The sequence below is a fragment of the Hippocampus bargibanti genome, linkage group LG04 (assembly GCF_051943395.1).
Source record: "Hippocampus bargibanti isolate YZ-2025 linkage group LG04, ASM5194339v1, whole genome shotgun sequence".
NCBI lineage: Eukaryota > Metazoa > Chordata > Actinopteri > Syngnathiformes > Syngnathidae > Hippocampus > Hippocampus bargibanti.
In genome coordinates this window covers 33650054-33671891 of record NC_142737.1, presented here as the reverse complement: position 1 = coordinate 33671891, position 21838 = coordinate 33650054, and the positions used below count along the sequence as shown (strand labels likewise).

The following is a 21838-nucleotide window of genomic DNA, read 5'->3' as shown; positions in this document are numbered from 1 at the left end:
AATAGATAGCCAGTCAGATAGCTAGCTAATAGATAGTAAGATAGTTAGCTAATAGATAGCTAATAGATAGCCAGCTAGCTGGATAGATAGCTAATAGATAGCCAGCCAGATAGCTAGCTATCTAGCAGATAGCTAATAGATAGACAGTTAGTAAGATAGTTAGCTAATAGATAGCTGATAGCCAGCTAGCTGGATAGATCGCTAATAAATAGCCAGCAAATAGAGCGCTGCGCGACATCCATGCAGATTTTATTTATTTTTTGTAAAATCCCAACTTTATTGAGGTGAAATGTAAACAGAATAATAATCATCAGGCATTTCATTTCTAAGCGCCTTTCAAAACTCTCAAGGACACTTTACAGTCACAGGATAATGTATGTTTACCTTTTGTAGCGTCATTAATGTTAGCTTCTTTTAGAATCTTTCTTTTGTAGCGTCCTAAATGTTGTTAGCTTCTTTTGAATCTTTCTTCTGGAGCTGAAGTTCCTTCCGTGCGTCTACTTTGGAAAACGATACGCAAATGCACGACCTTATAACGCGCGGGAAAGTCCGGAAGCACCAAGCAGGCTTCCGATTGGCTGCCGTGCTGAGTATGCAAATTGCCAAATGAACCGAACAAAGATTTCTAAATCGGAATCATTTAATTGTGATTTCTTCGAAATCTTCCTTGAAACGTTTGCTTTACTTCTTGAAGAAGTTGTCGGCTACCCAAGCGTAAAAGTTGCACGCCCCGGGCATCCGGGTAGGTGTTATTTCCGACACCGCCGTTAGCTATCGTAGCTCAGGCGTAGCCTTTTCTTTGCCTACGTCCTTTCTACGTCTATTCTTTAGCCGCGTGCGTCCTGGCTGAATTGTACACGAAATGAACTCTGACTGAGAACAATGCTAATGCTAATAAATGCATTCACGGGGGAACCAAAAGCTAGCTATTAGTGACTGTATCCTGTGACTGTAAAGTGACCTTGAGAGTTTTGAAAGGTGCTTAGGAATTAAACAATGATGATGATGATGATGATGATGATGATGATGATGATGTTTTACGGGGAGGTGTCACGAGGGGCGTCGCCGTACATTTGCAGCGAGGTCACCTCCACATCCTGGGCCTTGACGTAGCGGGCGCGCCCCGCCGGGCTGTAGCCGGCCGAGCGTCCCAGCGGGCTGAAGCCGGCGGCGCCGCGGCCCGCCTGGGCGAACGGCGAGGGGCGTGGCCTCCGCAGGAAGCGGCCCGACGTCACCAGGTCGCCGTAGCCCTGCGCGTGCGAGAAGGCGTAACCGGAACGCCGCGAGCTGGTGCGGCGCATTCGGGCGCGCCGCGGCGGCGGAGGAGGGGACGCTTTGGCCCGCCGGACCTCCGACATGACCTGCGGAGAGCGGCGGCGGCGCGTTGACGTAAAACGCGGCGAGCTGGACTCGACGGCGTGCGCCTTTACCTTGTCGTTGACGCTGGGGCGGAGCAAGATGGACAGGAAGCGATCGGTCGCCACCGGAAGGACGCACAAAATGGAGGTCAGCCCGACGCTGAACCAGACGGCGGGCTGGCTCAGCGCGTTCCTCGCCGTGCCTGAGCGGATGGGACACGGCGTGAAATGGCGGGCGGCGCTTTGAGAATTGCGCATGGCGGCGGCGGGCGTCCGTACTCGTGATGGAAATTGCGGCTCTTTTCAGACTCAAAAGATCCGGCTCTTTTGGCTCCCAAATGGCTCCGAAGTTTTTTTTTGTTGCTTAAATGTACAATGTAAAATTGTGTGAAAAACGAATTACTCATGTAAATATATATGTAATATTTTTATTTATATGACTTGATTTATATGTGTACAGAGTAGTGAGGGGAATTCCGGATCCTTTCAGAGAGCGGGTTCTTTTGGCTCAGCTCACTAAAACTATACGGCTCTTATGGCGACCAAATGGCTTCTCCTTAGTTTTATTGTTGCTTAAATTAACAAACTACCAAAAATCATGTAAAGTGATGTGAAAAACGAATTACTCATGTAAAAAATACACTATAGCAAATATGTCTATTTATATGGCTTTATTCATCTATTAGCTATATAGCTCTATAAGTAGCTAGCTATCTAGCTAGCTACCTGTTGGCTATCTACTAGCTGGCTAGCTAGCTAGCTTTCTTTCTGTGTATTTAATAGTGACATTCGGTGTATTAGCTAACTAACCATCTAGCTAGCTAGCTCTATTAAAAGTCAGAATTCTGAGTTAAATGTGTGTACACACGTTACTTCCAGGTTGAGTGAACGCTGGCACGTGTGTTTGCCGCTGCTCACCCGCAGAAAAAACCCATTGTTGTTCTTATCCTGTGTCCTTGAGAGTTTTGAAAGGGGCTTATGAATGAAGTGCATTTTTATAAAAAAAAAAAAAAGTCGGCTCCCATTTCCGGCTCTTTGTCAGGAGCCGGCTCCCTCGGTTCACTTCTAAGAGCCGGTTGGTTTGCGAACGACACGTGACTCGTCCGTACCCACGAAAGGGAAGGCGGAGGGCAGCGCCAGGAAGAGGCCGTCGCTGTACAAGGCGAAGGTGACGGCAAAGTACACGAGCAGGCTGCCCGCCACAAAGACCACGTTGACCGCCGTCCAATAGGACGTCTCCAGGCTTAGCTGCAAACAGCGCTCACGTCACCGGGGCGGCGACGGGCGTCAGAGAAGCGGCGGCGGCGGGCGCTACCTGGAGGGTGACGGCAAAGAGCAGGCAGGTCTGCGTGAGCGCGGCGAAGGACTGGCGGTCGGCCGGGTGCCGCCCGGCGGCGCCGTACGGGACCAAGAAGAGCACCAGCGAGCTGTAGCAGCTGTGCAAGGCGCAGCGCAAGATGGCCGCCTTGCTGAAGTGCAAGTTGAGCTGGCCCGACACGTACAGCTGAGGATGCTGCAGGCTCCAGGCGCCGTTCACGTCCTTCAACCGCCCCGCAAGGTCAACGCCGGTTGAAATTGCGGCGGCCAACCGACGGCCAACTCGCTCACCTGATCCAACAGGCTCATTCCCAGCACGGGCAACGCCGTGTACGCCAGATTGTACAGCGTGATGAAGAACTCGTCGTACACCGTCTGCAAAGGGGAAAACGGCTGTTGATTTGGATGAACGAAAAGCATCTGGCAGGGCACAGTGTGAGTGAGGGTATTATCGGCCGGAAAGCACGGCAACTTCACTCGGATATCGTCAAGAGGCAACGACATCAACCACCATCACAAAGGGCAATAAAACCACTTGATTATACAGTACAGTTTATTTCTTTAATGACAATACCATAGCACATTTATTATACAGAAAAATAGGGTATATCTTGTGTCGTTTTAAGGCTTATTAAGTAGAAAATGATGTTTTATGGGGACCCGGGAACGGATTATCCTAATTTTTAATGATTTCTTATGGGAAATTAATGTTTGGCAGACAAACTTTTCGCCTTACACACACTTTGTGGGTAGTAATTAAGTTCATAGGCGGAGGTATCACATTATTTTGTGTAGTTCAAAAGCTTATTTAGTAGAAAATGATGTTGGATGGGGACCTGTGACCGCATTAGTCTCATTTTAATGGTTTCTTATGGGAAATTAATGTTTGGAAGACAAACTTTTCTCCTCACACACACTTTCTGAGGACCAATTAAGTTCGTAAGCTGAGGTATCACGGTATTTTCTGTCGTTTCAAGACTTATTTAGTCGGAAATGATGTTTTATGGTGACCTGAGAACGGATTATTCTCATTTTTATGGTTTCCTATGGGAAATTAATGTTTGGCAGATGAACTTTTCGCCTTACACACTTTGTGGGTAGTAATTAAGTTTGTAAGCTGAGGTATCACAGTATTTTGTGTAGTTCAAAGACTTATTTAGTGGAAATGATGTTTTATGGTGACCTGAGAACGGATTATTCTCATTTTTATGGTTTCCTATGGGAAATTAATGTTTGACAGATGAACTTTTCGCCTTACACACACTTTCTGGGAACCAATTATGTTTGTAATCTGAGGTATCACTGTACCAAAAAAAAATGTAACATCCAATTGAACAAAAATAAAAATAAAAATGTGCTAAAAACAAATGAAATGAAATGAGCCAATGAAAAATTCATGCTAAAACTGACCAAAAAAAAATAATTAAATTCAAATTCATTAAAAATTCCAACCGAGTAAAAACACCAAAAGATGAATCAGGAATAAATTAACAAATTCCCTAATTTGTTTGGGTTTTGGTTTTTCTTGCTCGGGTGCCGATAAAGCGCTGGACATGGCCTCTGGCAATGTTTTTTTTTCTTTTCCACAAGGGGGCAGCTGTTGCTAAAGCGCTAGTGGCTGCCGCTGCTCACCCGCAGAAAAGCTTATCCTGTGACTGTATAGTGAGTGACCTTGAGAGTTTTGAAAGGCGCTTAGAAATGAAATTTATTATTATTATTTCATCACTTTGCTGCTGTGAAATGTAAATTTCTCCACTGTGAGACTAATAAAGGCATATCCAATCCAATTATTATTATTGTATTATCTGGCTGGCTACCTAGCTAGCTATCGGTTTTCTATCTATTAGTTATCTAACTAGCTAGCTAGCTAGCTATTAGAAGCGAGCTAACTTTCTATGTATTTGAGTTACATCCGGTTTGAGTCAACGCTGGCGCGTGTGGCTGCCGCTGCTCACAGCAAGTGTCAAAACGGGCGTATGACGAGTCTGACCTGCGCGGAGAAGCCGCAGAAGAAGGCGAACCAGAAGTGTAGCAAAGTAAAGGTGAAGTTCTTGTAGAAAAAGTAGCGCAGAAACTTGCACATGCGCAAGTAGGACCAGCGGCCGTGAACCAGCAGGAGGCGCTGCAGGAAGCGGAACTGCGCCAAGGAGTAGTCGCTGGACAGCACCGCCTGCATGCCCTCCTGGCCCGAGATGCCCACGCCGATGTGCGCCACTATGGGAGGGGGCGTGTCAAGGAGGAGCGCCAAGGCGGCCAATCGCAACGGGCCCACCTCTGATCATGCTGACGTCGTTGGCGCCGTCGCCGACGGCTAGCGTGACGGCGCGCTCGTACGTCTTGACCAGCTGCACCACCTGCGCCTTCTGCAGCGGCGTCACGCGGCAGCAGAGCACCGCCTTGCACATGCGCGCCGTGCGCACAAAGTCGAGCTCCAGGCCGCCGTCCAACGCCTGCGCCTGACAAGCGCAACAAAGGGCAAATTAAGCCCAGCGCAATCACATTCTCGCCGCCAAAAAGCGCAAGAATAACAAGTTATCATATTTCAACGTGTCATGCTGTTGGATGCAGAATTCAGACGTCTGTCACGAATAGCTACGTCTCCCGCCGGCAGTAAAGTAAAAGTAAATCCTTCTGGGTGCGAGCCTTCGTCCGCAGCGTCCGATCGCGCATCTCTGACAGGCGTACCAGACTGCGGCCGTTGATGACGAGGCCAAAGTCGCCGTCGGGGGTTCGGTCCCGATCGTCATCAGCGTCGGCTTTCATGGAGTGGCGCGCGTTCCTGAAAAACGGCGGCAAAAACGCGTCAAAAGCGGCGAAAATGCGGCGGGCCAAATGGGCGGCGGCGACCTGAGCTCCCGCCCGACGTCCTCCGGCGACGCGCCGCTAATGACGAAGACGTCGTTCATCTCATCGCTCAGCAGGTTGCACGAGTAGGCGATGTTTTCCGCCGTTTCTGCAACGCAAACGACGTTTTCATGTCACGAGAAGGTGCCAGCGAAAACGACACGCGTGGAAAGAAAACGGAAAAGAAATACAGTGAAACTCGCCTTACGAACTTTTCGCTTTACGAACTTTTTGCTTTACGAACGTGACATTTATCAACTTGGCATACAAACTACTTTTCGGGATACACACAGAGTGATGTGTTGTTCGCAAACGACCCCGTTCTCCTAACAAGAAAATGGCAGCCGACTTGATCTTGTCCTCTATTCCCCGCCCCCAGTCTTCGGTTAAAGCCACGTGATTGGTCAAGAATGCAGCAGTGGTGGGGGGGAGGTTAAACATTAAAGAGACATGCAAAACAGTGACATTTGGACTGGTTTCAACTTCGTACAGGGATTCATAGTGTCATCAAGCCATCAACGACCATCACAAAGGTCAATAAAACAACTTTATTATACAGTACAGTTTATTTCTTTCATTATAATACCATTGCACATATATTCTACATAAAATAAGGTATATTTTGTGTAGTTTTACGGATTATTCTCATTTTAATGGTTTCCTATGGGAAATTAATGTTTGGCAGATGAACATTTGGCCCTACACACATTTTCTGGGAAGCAATTATGTTCGTAAGCTGAGGTATCACTGAAACTTGACAAGATATCTGAATTGTCATCAACGAGCGGTTGGGCCGTCAGAGCTTGCAAGGCCTTCTCTGCTGGCCTAAAAAATTTTTGGAATCACAGACACTTGCAGCTGTGGATTGATTTAGACGTAGCACAACTGAAGGCCTACGAGTGACATGCACGGCCTGCCACTGTCATCAACAAGGCGTATTTGAAAAGGTGAGCAGTGGAGATAAAATCTCATCTAAGAAAAAGTGAAATCAATTGAGGAAAAGGAGGTTTGTTTGGAGGTTGATGGCTACCTTGCTTGTCGCCGGTCAGAACCCAGATTTTGATGTCGGCTTTGGACAAAAGCTCGATGGTCTGCGGGACGCCGTCCTGCAGCTTGTCTTCGATGGCTGTGGCCCCCAGAAGCTAAGCGGGCAGGCAAAATAATAATAATAACTATAATAATAATAATACATTTGATTTATAAGCGCCTTTCTAAACTGTCAAGGTCACTTTACAGTCAAAGGATCAGTTTTTCTGCAGGTGAGCAGCGGCAGTCACACGCGCCAGCGCTCACTCAACCCGGAATAACTCAAATAGATGGAAAGCTAGCTAGCTAATAGAAAGCTGGCCAGACAGCCAACAGATAGCCAATAGATACCAAACAGCTAGCCAGCTAGCTAGTTAGCTAACAAATAACCGCTGACAATCGCCATCCAGCGTGTTTCCTTTTGGATGAATAATTTTTAGCTAACTATCTAGCCAGCTACATAGCTAGTTATCTATCTCTCAACCCGGAAGTAACTCAAATAGATGGGAAGCTAGCTAGCTAATAGATAGCTAGGTAGATAGCTAGACAGCCAATAGAAAGCTAGACAGACACTCCAACTGGTAGCCAATAGATACCAAACAGCTAACCAGCTAGATAGTTAGCTAACAACGAAACGCTGACAATTGCCATCCAGCGAGTTTCGTTTTGGATGAATAATTGTTAGCTAACTATCTAGCCAGCTACATAGCTAACTATCTATCTCTCAACTCAGAAGTAACACAAATCGATATAAAATGAGCCAGCTAGCTAGCTAGCTAGCTAGACAGGCATCCAGCCAGATCGCGAATAGATAGCAAATAGCTAGCCAGCTAGATAGTTAGCTAACAACTAAACGCTGACAATCGCCCTCCAGCGTGTTTCCTTTTCGATGAATCATTGTTAGCGAACTATCTAGCCAGCTACATAGCTAGTTATCTCTCAACCCATAACACAAATCGATAGAAAATGAGCTAGCTCGCTAATAGATAGATAGCTAGCAAGCTTGCTATTAAGCTAATAGATAGACAGCTAGATAGCTAGACAGCCACCCAGCCAAATAGCTAATAGATAGCAAACAGCTAGCCAGCTAGATAGTTCGCTAACAACTAAACGCTGACAATCCCCATCCAGCGTGTTTCCTTTTGGATGAATAATTGTTAGCGAACTATCTAGCCAGCTACATAGCTATCTATCTATCTCTCAACCCGGAAGTAACACAAATCGATAGAAAACGAGCAAGCTAGCTAATAGATAGCTAACAGCTAGCTTGCTATTAAGCTGATAGCCAACTAGATAGCTAGACAGCCACCCAGCCAGATCGCTAATAGATAGCAAATAGCTAACCAGCTAGATAGTTAGCTAACAACTAAACGCTGACAATCGCCATCCAGCGTGTTTCCTTTTAGATGAATATTTTTTAGCTAACTATCTAGCCAGCTACATAGCTATCTATCTCTCAACCCAGAAGTAACTCAAATAGATGGGAAGCTAGCTAGCTAAAAGATAGCTAGGTAGATAGCTAGACAGCCATACAGCTGATAGATAGCTAGCTAGACAGCCAACAGATAGCCAATAGATAGCAAATAGCTAGCCAGCTAGATAGTTAGCTAACAACTTAACGCTGACAATCGCCATCCAGCGTGTTTCCTTTTGGATGAATAATGGTTAGCTAACTGTCAAGCCAGCTACATAGCTAGCTATCTATCCCTTAACCCGGAAGTAACACAAATCGATAGAAAACGAGGTATGTAGCTAATAGATAGCTAACAGCTAGCTTCTATTAAGCTAATAGATCGCCAGCTAGATAGCTAGAAAGCCACCCAGCCAGATAGCTAGATAGATTGATTGCAAATAGTTATCCAGCTAGAGATCTAGCTAAATGGCTAGCTAGATAGCTAGCTTGCTCTGAATGCGCTGAGGGGTTGACGGCAGGCGAGCGGGCGGCCTACCAGCAGGTCGCTCTCGATCTCCTCGTAGAGCCGCTCCAGGCGGGCCTCGCGCTCCTGCGGCGCCACGCTAGCCTCGTGGTGGCGCTGTTGCCACTCCAGGAAAAAGTCCTCGTCCAGGTCTTTGTAGGCCAGCGCCAGGGTCCGCAGGCCTTCCCCCGCAAACTCCTGCGGAGGGAGTCCACGTCAAGCCACTTTAGCGTTAGCGACCCCCCCACGACCGCTCTGACGTTGAGGTGCTGGGTGGTGACGTCCATCAGTTCGGTGCAGGAGCGGTCAAGCCTCTCGTAGATGACGGTGTCGGCCCCCTTGCAGTACAGCGACAGCTTCCCCTCGGGGCTGCGAACTGGTTTCCATCGGAAGGAGACACCGCGGTGAGTGAAAGACGCCCCCCCCCATCGCCTTATAAAACACTATCTCTTAGCTAGCTAGCTTTCTATCTATTTGAGTTACTTCTGGGTTGAGTGAACGCTGGCGCGTGTGGCTGCCGCTGCTCACCCGCAGAAAAAACGTCTGTGACTGTAAAGTTTATTAGCTGGCTATATAGCTGGCTCACGAGCTATCTGGCTGGCTAGCTAGCTATCTAGCTGGTGGGCTAACTAGCTTTCTGGCTGGATAGCAGGCTATCTTTCTGTATATCTATTAGCTATATGGCTGGCTAGTTTCCCAGCTAGCGATCTATTAGCTATCTATTAGCTAGCTAGCTACTTTGTATCTATTTGAGCAACTTCCGGGGTGAGTGAACGCTGGCGTGTGTGGCTGCCGCTGCTCACCCGCAGAAAAACCTCAGTGACTGTAAAGTTTATTAGCTGGCTAGCTAGCTATATAGCTGGATCGGGAGCTTTCTGTCTGGCTAGCTATCTATCTAGCTGGCTAACTAGCTTTCTGGCTAGCTAGCTATCTAGCTGGCTAACAAGCTTTCTGGCTGGCTAGCAGGCTATCTATCTGTATATTTATTAGCTATATGGCTGACTAGTTTTCTAGCTAGCTAGCTTTCTATCTATTTGATAGAAAGCTGGCGTGTGTGGCTCCCACTGCTCACCCGCAGGAAAACTACTACTGTGAATGTAAAGTTTATTAGCGAGCTATCTGGCTGGCTAGATAGCTATCTAGCTGGCTGGCTAACTTCTGGCAGGCTATCTATCTGTATATCTATTAGCTATATGGCTGGCTAGTTTTTGAGCTAGCGATCTATTAGCTAGCTAGCTACTTTCTATCTATTTGTGTGACTTCCGGTGGTGAGTGAACGCTGGCGCGTGTGGCTGCCGCTGCTCACCCACAGAAAAACTGATCCTGTGACTGTAAAGTGACCTTGAGAGTTTTGAAAGGCGCTTATAAATGAAATGGATTATGATGATGATAATTATTCTTACCGATGACGGACATCCTCTTGCGGACGTTGTTGAAATCCAAGATGGCCAAGAGTTTGTAAGTGCGCTGGCGGCCATTTTCCACCACCGAGATGCTGTCGGGGGTCCGCGAGCGGAACACAAAGCCAAAGTTCCTGGCGGCCGTCACCAGAGCGCCCTCGTCGGGCGACTGGGCCTGGTACGTGAGCTGGCCTGCAGAAAAGAGGAGGCCTTCAGTCGTGCTACGTCTCAATCAATCCACAGCCAGTGTCTGTGATTCTGATATTTTTAGGTCAGCAGAGAAGGCCTTGCGGGCCCTGACGGCCCACCACTTGTTGATGACAATTCTTGACAAGTTACAGTGATAATTCAGCTTACAAACTTAATTGATTCTCAGAAAGTGTGTGTAAGGCCAAATATTTGTGTGTGTCTGCCAAACATTTATTTCCCATTGGGAACAATTAAAAGGAGAATAATGTGTTCCCAGGTCTCCATAAAACATCATTTCCTGCTAAATAAGCCTTAGAACTACACAATACAGTGATACCCCATGTTACGAACTTAATTGATTCCCAGAAAGTGTGTGTGAGGCCAAAAGTGTGTCTGCCAAACATTAATTTCTCATAGGAAACCATTAAAATGAGAATAATCCGCTCCCAAAACATCATTTTCTACTGAATAAGCCTTAATACTACACATAAAAATACCTTATTTTATGTAAAATAAATGTGCTATTGTATTGTAACGAAAGAAATAAACTGTAGTGTATAATCAAGTCGTTTTATTTGATGGTTGTTGATGTAATTGTTTTCCAGAACCAATTAACTTAACACTAGCATGTGGCGGGGTTTTTTTCGCTCCCATAATAGCAAAAGTACTCCACTCGATAACAACCCACATCTGCACTCAAAGAAAAGCAGTCTCCCAGCCACGGTGGCGCTGCGTGGTTGGTTCGTCCGCCGACGGGAGAGCGAGTACCACCGCCGCCTCACCTTCCTTCCTCTCCTCCGCCATGACGGTGTGGCAGAGGGCCAGCAGTCGGAAGAAGGCCTGCACTTCGGGGACCTCCTGCCGGACCGCCTCGGCCAGGGAGGTGAAACGGGGGTCCACCAGCGGGTTGAAGGAGAAGTCGCCCGTCGTGGCGCGCTGCCGGCGGAGACGGGCGGCGTTGAAAAGATTGGTCGAGGCGCAAGTGCGGGCGACCACTCACCCCGTTGGCTTGGAGTCGCCGGCCTCCATCGCAGTCCGACACGTCGCCTGCAGACAAAGGGTTCGGCGGGCGTTCAGCGGGCGAGCCGGGCCAGGCCCCGCCTCCTCCCCGCACCCACCGTAGGCCTTGCCGTTGACGGAGCACCCGTTGAAGGTCATGACGTTCTGGGTGAGGGTGCCCGTCTTGTCGCTGAAGACGTACTTGATTTGTCCCAGCTCCTCGTTGAGGGTGGTGGTTCGCGCCTCGGCGGGCGTGTCGCTGGCGGCGTGGTACATCCGCCGGTCCCAGTCGATGTAGAAGCTGTTGCCCAGGCGGATCAACTCCACGCTAGTCGAGAGAGAACGCCACAACGTCACTTCCGGACCAGATCGCTTTGGCAAGATCGCCGTGAAAAAAAACGGACAAAATGGCGGCGACCAATCCACGGATGTAAATCCCGGCGTTCACTCAACACCAAAGTAACTCAAATAGATAGAAAGCTAGCTAGCTAATAGATAGCGAATGATTCTAGTAACAATAACACATTTCCTTTATAATCGCATTTAAAAACTTGTAAGGTCACCTTATAGTCACAGGATAAGTTAGCTAGGTAGCTATCTAGCTCGCTAATAGATAGCTAAGAATAATAATATTAACAATACATTTCCTTTATAATAGGGCCATTTTTTTTTTCCAGAATCAGAATCATCTTTATTGCCAAGTATGTAGAACACACAAGGAATTTGTCTCCGCCGCACTAGTATCATCATAAGACAAAATGGAGGCACTATCTCTATTTGGGTTAGTTTAAAGAGTTAATGGCGACAGGGGAAGAAGCTGTTGAAATGTCTGCTGGATTTGGTGCAGGTAGCGCCTGCCTGAGGGGAGTCGCTAGAAAAGGTGGTGGGCAGGGTGCGGAGGGTCCAGTCGGATTTTTCGCACCATTTGTATTCGATTGTTGCAGCGTGCAAGTCCTCCAGAGTGGTTAGGGCGCTGCCGATGATTTTTTGTTGGATTTTCTCCATTTTTGTGGACCAAACGGCGATGGAAGAACGGAGAAATGAAAAGCAGACCCCCTCCCCCCCTCTCCTCACCACGAAAACCGTGACCTTGGCCTGACCTGACGTAGAGCGAAATGGGCACCACCGTGTTGAGGATGATGACGTAAGACCAGAAGGTGAGAAAGGAGGAGAAGGCGGCGCGCTGGCCCGTTTCCTGCCGGGGCAGGAAACGGGCAAACGCCGAACCCTCGTTCAGCTCCCACCAGTAATTGCCCACCGCCAGGACGGCGCACATCAGCGCCAACAAGCCGAAGATCTGCAAAAGGGGGAACATTCAGGACACGCCTGCAAAATGGATGACTACCATTATCATCATCAGAATCGAGCGAGCGCCACTTGAACTTCTAAACGTGAAAACAAAAGTTGCGGAAGGAATGGGGAAACTTCCTGTTGCCCACGCCCATATTTGGGCATTAATAATCATCACACATTTAATTCATAAGCGCCTTTCAAAACTCTCAAGGTCACTTTACAGTCACAGGATCAATTTTTCTGAGGGTGAGCAGTGGCAGCCACATGCGCCAGCGTTCACTCAACTCAAAAATAGATAGAAAGCTAGCTAGCTAACAGATGGCAATATAGCTAATAGATAGCTAGCTAGCTAATATGTTTCCTGACTCAAATAGCGGGCTAGCTATCTATCTAGCTAAGAGCTAGATAGATAGATAGCGAGCTAGCAAATAGATAGCTAATAGACAGCTAGCTAGATAGCTAATAGATGGCTAGCTAGACGGCTAATAGATAGTTAGCTAATAATAATAAAATAATAATAATAATTTAAAACAGATTCTTATTTTACAGACAGTGTATTGTCGGTGTTTCAAATACCTGATATCAAGTAGACTTAATACAACTAATAATAATAATACATTTAATTTATAAGTGCCTTTCAAAACGCTCAAGGTCACTATACAGTCACAGGATAAGTATTTTCCTGTGGGTGAGCAGCGGCAGCCACATGCGCCAGCGTCCACTCAACCCGGAAGTAACTGAAACAGCTAGCTAGCTATTATTATTAATAGATAGCTAATCGATAGCTGGCTAGCTAATATCTATCTATCTATCTATCTATCTATCTATCTATCTATCTATCTATCTAGCTAGATAGCTAGCTAGCTAGTAGCCAGATAGATAGCTAATAGATAGATAGATAGCTATTAGATCCATAGCTAGACAGCTAATAGCTAGCTCGCCAGATAGCTAACTAGATAGCCAGCGAGAGAGCTAATAGCTAGCTAATAGATAGCCAGCTAAATAGGTAATAGATAGCTAGCTAGCTAGCTAGCTAGATAGATAGATAGATAGATAGATAAAGCGAAGGTGAAATGAGGCAAGCTATCTTTTGGGTGGCGAGTGTTTTTTGCGTCACTCACGCAGAGAACCAGGATGTTCATGAGGCGGTCCACGCTGGTCCTCTTGAAGGTGCTTTTGCCGCAGTTCTGCATCAACTTGGTTTCGGGACCTGCAGGGCGAAACAAGAAGGTCGGAGGAGCCTTGGAGCCTTCCGTCCATCCCAAAAAGCGGCGGCGTCCCTCACCTCCAAAGATCACCAGTCCGAAGCACCACTCGGTGTTCCTCAGGGCGCAGCCTCGCAACAGGATTTTTTCGTTGTCCAGGGCGTACTTCTGCCCCGCGTAGGCGAGCGTCCCGCCGAAGCGGTCCAGCCGGTTGTTGGGGGCCTCGCACAGGACGTGGCCTTGGCGACGCGGGGCGGGGGGACGGTGAGCCGGAGGTCAAGCGGGACGGCGTCCACGTTTGTCTCGTCCTACCGTTAAAGGCCGCCAACTTGCCGACGTCATCGCCCAGGTGGCCGGTCGCCGGCAGGGCCTGGCGGACCTTCAGGTTGGTCTCGCTTGGGAGGAGGACGAGGAGAAAAGTTGGGCCGAAATCAGGGTGGCAGCGAGAGCGAGAGCGAGAGCGAGACGGCTTACCCGTCCAGCTCCGCCGTCTCGATGTAGACCAAGTTGAGCGGTTCGCTGCTGGACAGCAGCAGAAGGTCGGCCTGAGCGAGGAACCCGTTTGAGGACAGGAAACATTTGCAAAGCCGTCTCCAAAGCGACCAATCGGAGGCTCACCGTGACAAACTGGTTGTTTTCCAGCTTGATGATGTCTCCCACCTGGACGTCCATCCACTTCTGGCTACGCAGTCTGGAAGGCGGGAGTCAAAAAACGGGTGTTAGCCGCGAGGGACAAACAAATCGAACCATCTAGCTATTTGCTGTCTATTAGCTATCTAACTAACTAGCTGGCTGGCTAGCTAGCTAGCTAGCTATTAGCTCTCTAACTAACTAGCTGGCTGGCTATATATTTGCTGGTTGACTAATTAGCGGGTTATCTAGCTAGCTGTCTATTGGCTATCTGTCTGTCTAGCTATCTATTTGCTGTCTATTAGCTATCTAACTAACTAGCTGGCTGGCTAGCTAGCTATCTATTTGCTGTCTATTAGCTATCTAACGAACTAGATGGCTAGCTGGATAGCTAGCTATTTGCTCTCTATTAGCTATCTAACTAACTAGCTGGCTATCTATCTATCTATTTATTTGCTGTCTATTAGCTATCTAACTAACTAGCTGGCTAGCTATCTATTTGCTGGTCGACTAATTAGCGGGTTATCTAGCTCGCTGTCTATTCGCTATCTGTCTGGCTAGCTATCTATTTGCTGTCTATTAGCTATCTAACTAACTAGCTGGCAAGCTAGCTAGCTATTTGCTGTTTATTAGCTATCTAACTAAAGAGCTAGCTACATTATCCAGCTAGCTGTCTCTTTGCTAACTGTCTAACTATCTATCTATTCGCTATCTATCTATTTGCTGTCTATTAGCTAACTAACTAACAAACTATCTATTTGCTGTCAATTAGCTGTCTAACTAACTAGCTGGCTAGCTAGCTATCTATTTGCTGTCTATTAGCTAGCTAACTAACTACCAGGCTAGCAAGCTATCTATTTGCTGTCTATTAGCTATCTGACTAATTAGCTGGTTATCTAGCGAGCTGTCTATTCACTATCTGACTAGCTAGATATTAACTAGCTTTTAGCTAGCTAGCTTCCGGGTTGAGTGAACGCTGGCGCGTGTGGCTGCTGCTGCTTACCCACAGAAAAACTCATCCTGTGACTGTAAAGTGACCTTGAAAGTTTTGAAAGGCGCTTAGAAATGAAATGTGTGATGATTATTAATGGGCAAATACGGGCGTGGGCAACAGGAAGTTTCCCCATTCCCTCCGCAACTTTTGTTTTCACGTTTAGAAGTTCAAGTGGCGCCCGCTCGGGAAGAGCGCGCCCGTTGTTTTCCTGGAATCCAAAGTCAGCAAACGGGCGCAAAGAAATACTTGCTTTCCATCCATGAGGACGTGGACTTTTCTGTTGTTGACTTGATTGTCACTTCGGTGGCGATTCTGCAAAAGCAAACAAACAAAAGTCAAGCGAAAAAAACGTGAACCCAAGAATCTGTGACGTTAGCCTATTTTATTTCCATTACATGTCTATTGGCGAGCTAGTTGGCTAGCTATCTATTAGCTATCTATTAGTGATCTAGCGAGCTAGCTATTAGCTATCTATCCAGATAGCTGGCAAGCTGATAGCTGGCTATCTAGCTATCTGGCTGGCTATCTATTCACTATCTATCCAGCTGGTTACCGGTTAGATATCTATTAGCTAGCTAGTTAGCTGGCTATCTATTAGTTATCTATTAGCTATTACCTAGCTAATTACCTAGCTAGCTATTACCTAGCTTCTTAGCTGGCTATATATTAGCTATCTATTAGTTAGCTAGCTGGCTAACTGTTTGATATCTATTAGCTAGCTATCTATTAGATATAAATTAGCTATCTGGCTATCTGTTATCTATCTATTAGCTAGCTAGCTGGCTGGCTATCTGTTAGCTATCTAATGGATAGCTAGCTTTCAATCTATTTGAGTTACTTCCAGGTTGAATGAACGCTGGCGCGTGTGGCTGCCGCTGCTCACCCACAGAAAAACTGATCTTGTGACTGTAAAGTGACCTTGAGAGTTTTGAAAGGCGCTTAGAAATGAAATGTATTATTATTATTATTATTATTATTATTATTATTGTTATTATTATTATTAGCCAGCCATTTGCTATCTGGATGGCTAGCTATCTAGCAAGCTACATCTATTCACTATCTAGCTGGCTGGCTATTTAGCTAGGTATCTATTGGCTAACGATTGGCTAGCTGGCTAGCTCTCTATCTATTTGAGTTACTTCCGGGTTGAGTGAACGCTGGCGCGTTTGGCTGCCACTACTCACCCACACAAAAAACGGATGCTGTGACTGTAAAGTGACCTTGAGAGTTTTGAAAGGCGCTTAGAAATTAAATTGATTATTATTATTATTATTATTATACAAATGAATATGGATGCATTGTATTTTGTACAGCTGGCCCAATTTCAAGCTCATATAACTCCAGACCCATATCACTTAGGAATTAACTTTTTTTTTCTGATGAAAGAAGAGAGTCGAAGGTTTCTCACGCCAAATTGAATGTTGATGTCGTCCTAAAAGTTGCTATTCTGTGGCTCCTGCAATTTAAGTGACAATGACAAAAACCCTGGCACTGGAGTGAACACATTTCTGCACATCGTCTGGCAGTGAAGGAGTTAAGCGTAAAAGGTTGCAAGGTCATCGCACGAGGGAAGCAGTTGAGTTACCGCGATTAGTTTGTCCAAAAAAAAGGGGAAACGAGCAGTGGCTTGTGAAATCGGGGGTGACGCAATCGGCCGCTTTGAGGGAATTCAGTCAACACCCGCATATCTGCCATGCGTGAGTTTAAGTCTATTGGGATCGTTTCACGTTGTACGCTCTGAAAAAAATCGACTCAAATCAGAGAAATGAAGGCGTACAAAGTGAACCCGCAAAACTAAATACACAGCTGTGAGAGTGTGCAATTCCGATATTTTTAGCCCAGCAGAGAAGGCCTTGCAGGCCCTGACGGCCCACCACTGGTTGATGACAATTCATACATCTTGACAAGCTTACAAACTTAATTGGTGTGTGTAAGGCCAAAAGTTCTTCGTTCTTCTGCTCGACCGTCATTTTCTTCAAGTTAACGCTAGCCTGTGGTGGGGTCTTTTTCTGTCCCATAATAGCAAAAGTACTCCACTTGATAACAAACCACATCTGCACTCAAAGAAAGTGGGTGTGGAAAACTCGTCTGCCAGCCACCGTAGCGCTTTTTGACCGTGTGGTTTGGTGTTCTTCCGCCAAAAACTAGTTCGTCAGCCAAGATTATATTCTAGCGAATGTAATTTTGGTGATGCGAAACGTTCGTAAACTGTAAACTTCTAATACGGTTTGCAGAGAAGGCGAAACCGGCGAAAGGCAAGCGGCGAAAGGCGGCTAAGGCGCTTACGATGTCATCGGTGGCATCCTTGGCGGCGGTGACGGACAGCACCAGCGCCAGCGGCACCACGGTGGTGAACCAGGACAGCGACGAGATCGCAGGAATCAACTGATGGAGAAAAATGGGGGAAGCGCCTACAAAATAAAAGTAGCCAAACGATGCGTACCTGCAGCACCAGCAGGAACAGGAAGTAGGCATTGGCTATCCTCTGGAACTGCTCAAAGAGGTTGAGAGGGAGGAAGGTGAAAAAGTTGTACTTGGACGTCTTGATGGCGTTCGTCTGCAACGGGGGGACGAGAAATCGATCACACGATTGATCATCAAAATCCCAACGCAGATTGCGACTGCATGAAATCAAGGCTATCAAAGTCCTTTTTTGCCGCGGGCGGGACACATTGTACGGTGATACCTCAGTTTACGGACTTAATTGGTTCCCAGAACGTGTAAGGCCAAAAGTTCGTCTGCCAAACATTTATTTCCCATAGGAAACCTTTAAAATGAGAATAATCCGTTCCCAGGTCCCCATAAAACATCATTTTCGGCGAACTAAGCCTTAAAACGACACAAAGTACAGTGATACCTCAGCTTGACAACTTCATTGGTTCCCATACAGTGTGTGTAAGGCCAAAAGTTCATTTGCCAAACATTCATTTCCCATAAGAAACCATAAAAATGAGAATAATCCGTTCCCAGGTCCCCATAAAACACCATTTTCTACGAAATAAGCCTTAAAGGACAACCGACGTCTATGGACAGGTTGTGTCCATAATTTGTAAAATGGCTTCAAATGACTTCTACTGAGCGTATTTTACTAAGATTCCACCGCATATAGCTATATTTAACATTTTAAGACTCGCGATGAATATTCAGGAAGTCTTATTTTGGAGTTGGTGATGAGTCCGTACGTGACGTCACTAAAGGAACGCCCCCCTGAAAAAAAGACACATTGCAGCAGTCCTTCCATCGTGTCAATGTATTTTGCTGTACTTGTTTGGTCTGGGGACCTCATGTTGCACCCAAAAGCCACCAGAAGAGGGCGTCCAAGCTCCATATAAGGGATTTATCAGCCTGTGGAAACGGCTTTTCTGGTGATCGTTTCTCCCCAATGTAGCCTCAAAATGGCACAAATAGATTCTTTAATCGATGTCAAACATGTATGCTTTCCTCTTCAGAACTATTTGAATCATATTCATAACTGGATGTGTAACAAGAAAGCATATTGTCCGAATCTGAAGCCATTGTTTTGGTTCTCCAGCAATGCAAGACGTCTTGGCGTGACGTCACGAACTGGGGGCGGGACTTTCTGAAAATGCCCAATTCGCAGCTCAATTTTTTGCAGATTTTGGACACTTTAAGTCATTTTGATTGGTGTTTTGCATTTGACTAAAAATATCATACTGCGTGTTTTGGGTATTTTAGATGCTATAAAACGTTTTTCTGGTGTCAGTTAAGAAACAAAAAAGTGACGTTGGTTGTCCTTTAAAACTACACAAAATATCAGAATCAGAATCAGAAAACCTTTATTCGTGCCACAATGGGGAAATTTGCAATACCGTACTTTATTTTCTATATAATAAATGTGCTATTGTTAGCTGGCTGGCTATCTATGAGCTATCTAGTGGCTAGCTGGCTGGCTATCTGTTAGCTAGTTGGCTGGCTGGCTATTTATTAGCTAGCTAGCTAGTTTTTTATTTACAGTAAAGTCTCGTTATATCGATATCGGATATATCGATAGTCCCGGTGATATCGATACTATTTCTATGCACGCACGGAGAAAATTACATGCAAACAGGGTCGGATATAGCGATAGTCCCGGTTATATCGATATTTTTTCGGACTCCCTTGAATATTGATATAACGAGACTTTACTGTATTTGAGGTATTCCGGGTTGAGTGAACTCTCAAGGTCACTTTACAGTCACTCGATCAGTTTTTCTGTGGGTGAGCAGCGGCAGCCACACACGCCAACGTTTACTCAACCCGGAATAAATCAGATAGAAAGCTAGCTAGCTAGCTATCCACTAGCCACCTGACCAGCCAGCCAGCTAGCCATTAACCATCCATTAGCTAGCCAGCTAGCTTTCGACCTATTGGAGTAGCTAATAGATAGCCAAGTAGCCAGGCAGACAGATAGCTAGCTAGATAGCTGCTGATGTCACCTATTATTTGACTGTTTTGTGTGGATTTTTACCAAATCCGACTTGAACGGACAGTGAGGACGGCGGAAAAAAAACAAAAACATTGTCACCGCCCTCCCTACTCTGGAGGACGTGCACACTGCAAGAATCCAAACAAGAGCGCGGAAAATGCCACTGAACCCTCCACACCCTGCACACCACCTTTTCCAGCGACAATAAAGATGATTCTGATTCTGATAATGACTGTGATTATGGTTTTCAAATGACAATATGAAATGTTGCTTTGGGCCCCGGGCCTTCACTTTGAGACCTGTGATTGAAATGAATGCGACCTTTGACACCGCGTGTGGAACCCCCCACCACCACCTTTTTTTGTTGTTGTTTGTTGTTTTTTTTTTTTTTGCGTGGGAATGTGGTGATGCGGACACTCACGGCATATTTGAAGGAGAGGTTGTATTCGCGGTCGTTGGCCCTCAGCTTCCTCTCCGGTTCTGCTGTCAAAGAACAGAAGCATCGCCAAGGCGGCCTTATTATTTACTTGCTATCTATTCGCTATCTAACTAGCTAGCTGGCTACCTAGCTAGCTATCTATTTGCTATCTATTCGCGATCTAACTCGCTAGCTGGCTATCTATTTGCTATCTATGCGCTATCTAACTAGCTGGCGGACTACCGAGCTCGATATCTATTTTCCATCTATTTGCTATCAATTCGCTATGTAACTAGCTGGCTGGCTATCTATTTGCTATCTATTCGTTATCTAACTAGCTAGCTGGCTATCTATTTGCTATCTAACTAGCTCGCTGGCTACCTAGCTAGTTATCTATTTGTTATCTATTCACGATCTAACGAGCTAGCTGGCTATCTATTTGTTATCTATTCACTGTATAACTAGCTGGCTGGCTGGCTACCTAGCTAGATATCTATTTGCGATCTATTTGCTATCTATTCACTATCTAACTAGCTAGCTGGCTATCTATTTGCTATCTATGCGTTATCTAACTAGCTGGCGGACTACCTAGTACCTAGCTAGATATCTATTTTCTATCTATTTGCTATCAATTCGCTATGTAACTAGCTAACTGGCTATGTATTTGCTATCTAACTAGCTCTCTGGCTACCTAGCTAGTTATCTATTTCCTATCTATTCACTATCTAACTAGCTGGCTGGCTACCTAGCTATCTATTTCCTAATTATTCGCGATCTAACTAGCTAGCTGGCTACCTAGCAAGCTATCTATTTCCTATCTAGTCGCTATCTAACTAGCTGGCTGCTACCTAGCTAGCTATCTATTTGCTATCTAACTAGCTACCTAGCTATCTATTCGCTATCTAACTAGCTAGCTGGCTATCTATTTGCTATGTATTTGCTATCTGGCTGGCTCGCTAGCTATCTATTAGCTATATGGCTATCTTGCTGACTAGATATTAGCTACCTTGAGCAGGCTTGCTCACTTTCTCTCTTTTTGAGGTACATCTGGGTTGAGTGAACGCTAGCGCGTGTGGCTGCCGCTGCTCACCCACAGGAAAACTGTAAAGTGTCCTTGAGAGTTTTGAAAAGCGCTTATAAATGAAATGTATTATTATTATTATGATTATGATTCTTATTGAACAAAGGACGACAAGAAGAAGAATGTGTTGTGTGGCAAATGAGAGTCTCCTGAAGCTGACCTTGCTCTTTCTTCCTGGCACAACGAAGGCCGAACGACGACATCTTGACTTCTTTGCTATCTGCTCTTCATCGTCTTCGTCGACGTCGTTGGCGTCTGTGGAGAACGAAGCAACGTGAACAAAGTCCCGTGTTTGGTGGGCAACCAGAATGCCAAAATTCTCATATCACTTTCATTTTTATGCCATGGTTCAAATATTGCATTTGTTGGTTGTAAAGTTGATGGAAGTTCATTCTTCAATATGTAGACATCGTGATGTTGTCAATGTGAACATAATACAGGGATACCTTGGCTTACCAACTTAATTGGCTACCAGAAAGTGTGTGTAAGGCAAAAGTGTGTATTCCAAACATTCATTTCCCATAAGAAACCATTAAAATGAGAATAATCCGTTCCCAGGTCCCCATAAAGAATCAGAATCAGAATCAGAATACCTTTATTCGTCCCGCAATGGGGAAATTTGCAGTCCACAGCAGCAATTGAAGAGGGATGGGGTTGGGGTGGGAGTGAAAGGATAGAAAACAAGATATTCTAAGCATAACAAAATAAAAATGTCAACTGTATACTGTGCAAATGTAGATGT

General features: G+C 45.9%; 1 protein-coding gene across 3 annotated transcripts in view; it reads right to left on the bottom strand.

Annotated features, from left to right (window-relative positions):
* Positions 1–70: 70 nt before the first annotated feature.
* The window catches only part of LOC148899849 (phospholipid-transporting ATPase ID-like), a 37536-nt gene continuing 15768 nt past the window's right edge, over positions 71–21838 (bottom strand). Inside the window, exons 2-28 of one of the 3 annotated variants that reach the window (XM_088995339.1) lie at positions 21257–21351; positions 20019–20080; positions 17615–17728; positions 17458–17556; positions 15422–15483; positions 14166–14238; positions 14022–14092; positions 13860–13942; positions 13628–13786; positions 13464–13552; positions 12150–12346; positions 11169–11377; positions 11051–11097; positions 10833–10986; positions 9865–10053; positions 8722–8837; positions 8495–8659; positions 6550–6661; positions 5523–5628; positions 5361–5454; positions 4948–5131; positions 4666–4889; positions 2967–3050; positions 2674–2898; positions 2468–2606; positions 1431–1561; positions 71–1361 (exon numbers count right to left, since the gene is read on the bottom strand). In XM_088995339.1, coding sequence (XP_088851465.1) covers positions 1038–1361; positions 1431–1561; positions 2468–2606; positions 2674–2898; positions 2967–3050; positions 4666–4889; positions 4948–5131; positions 5361–5454; positions 5523–5628; positions 6550–6661; positions 8495–8659; positions 8722–8837; positions 9865–10053; positions 10833–10986; positions 11051–11097; positions 11169–11377; positions 12150–12346; positions 13464–13552; positions 13628–13786; positions 13860–13942; positions 14022–14092; positions 14166–14238; positions 15422–15483; positions 17458–17556; positions 17615–17728; positions 20019–20080; positions 21257–21299 — 3555 coding nt within the window. In that variant the 5' untranslated portion in view covers positions 21300–21351 and the 3' untranslated portion in view covers positions 71–1037. The remainder of the gene's footprint in view (positions 1362–1430; positions 1562–2467; positions 2607–2673; positions 2899–2966; positions 3051–4665; positions 4890–4947; positions 5132–5360; positions 5455–5522; positions 5629–6549; positions 6662–8494; positions 8660–8721; positions 8838–9864; positions 10054–10832; positions 10987–11050; positions 11098–11168; positions 11378–12149; positions 12347–13463; positions 13553–13627; positions 13787–13859; positions 13943–14021; positions 14093–14165; positions 14239–15421; positions 15484–17457; positions 17557–17614; positions 17729–20018; positions 20081–21256; positions 21352–21838) is intronic. The other 2 variants (XM_088995340.1, XR_016114824.1) reach the window with 2 other exon arrangements.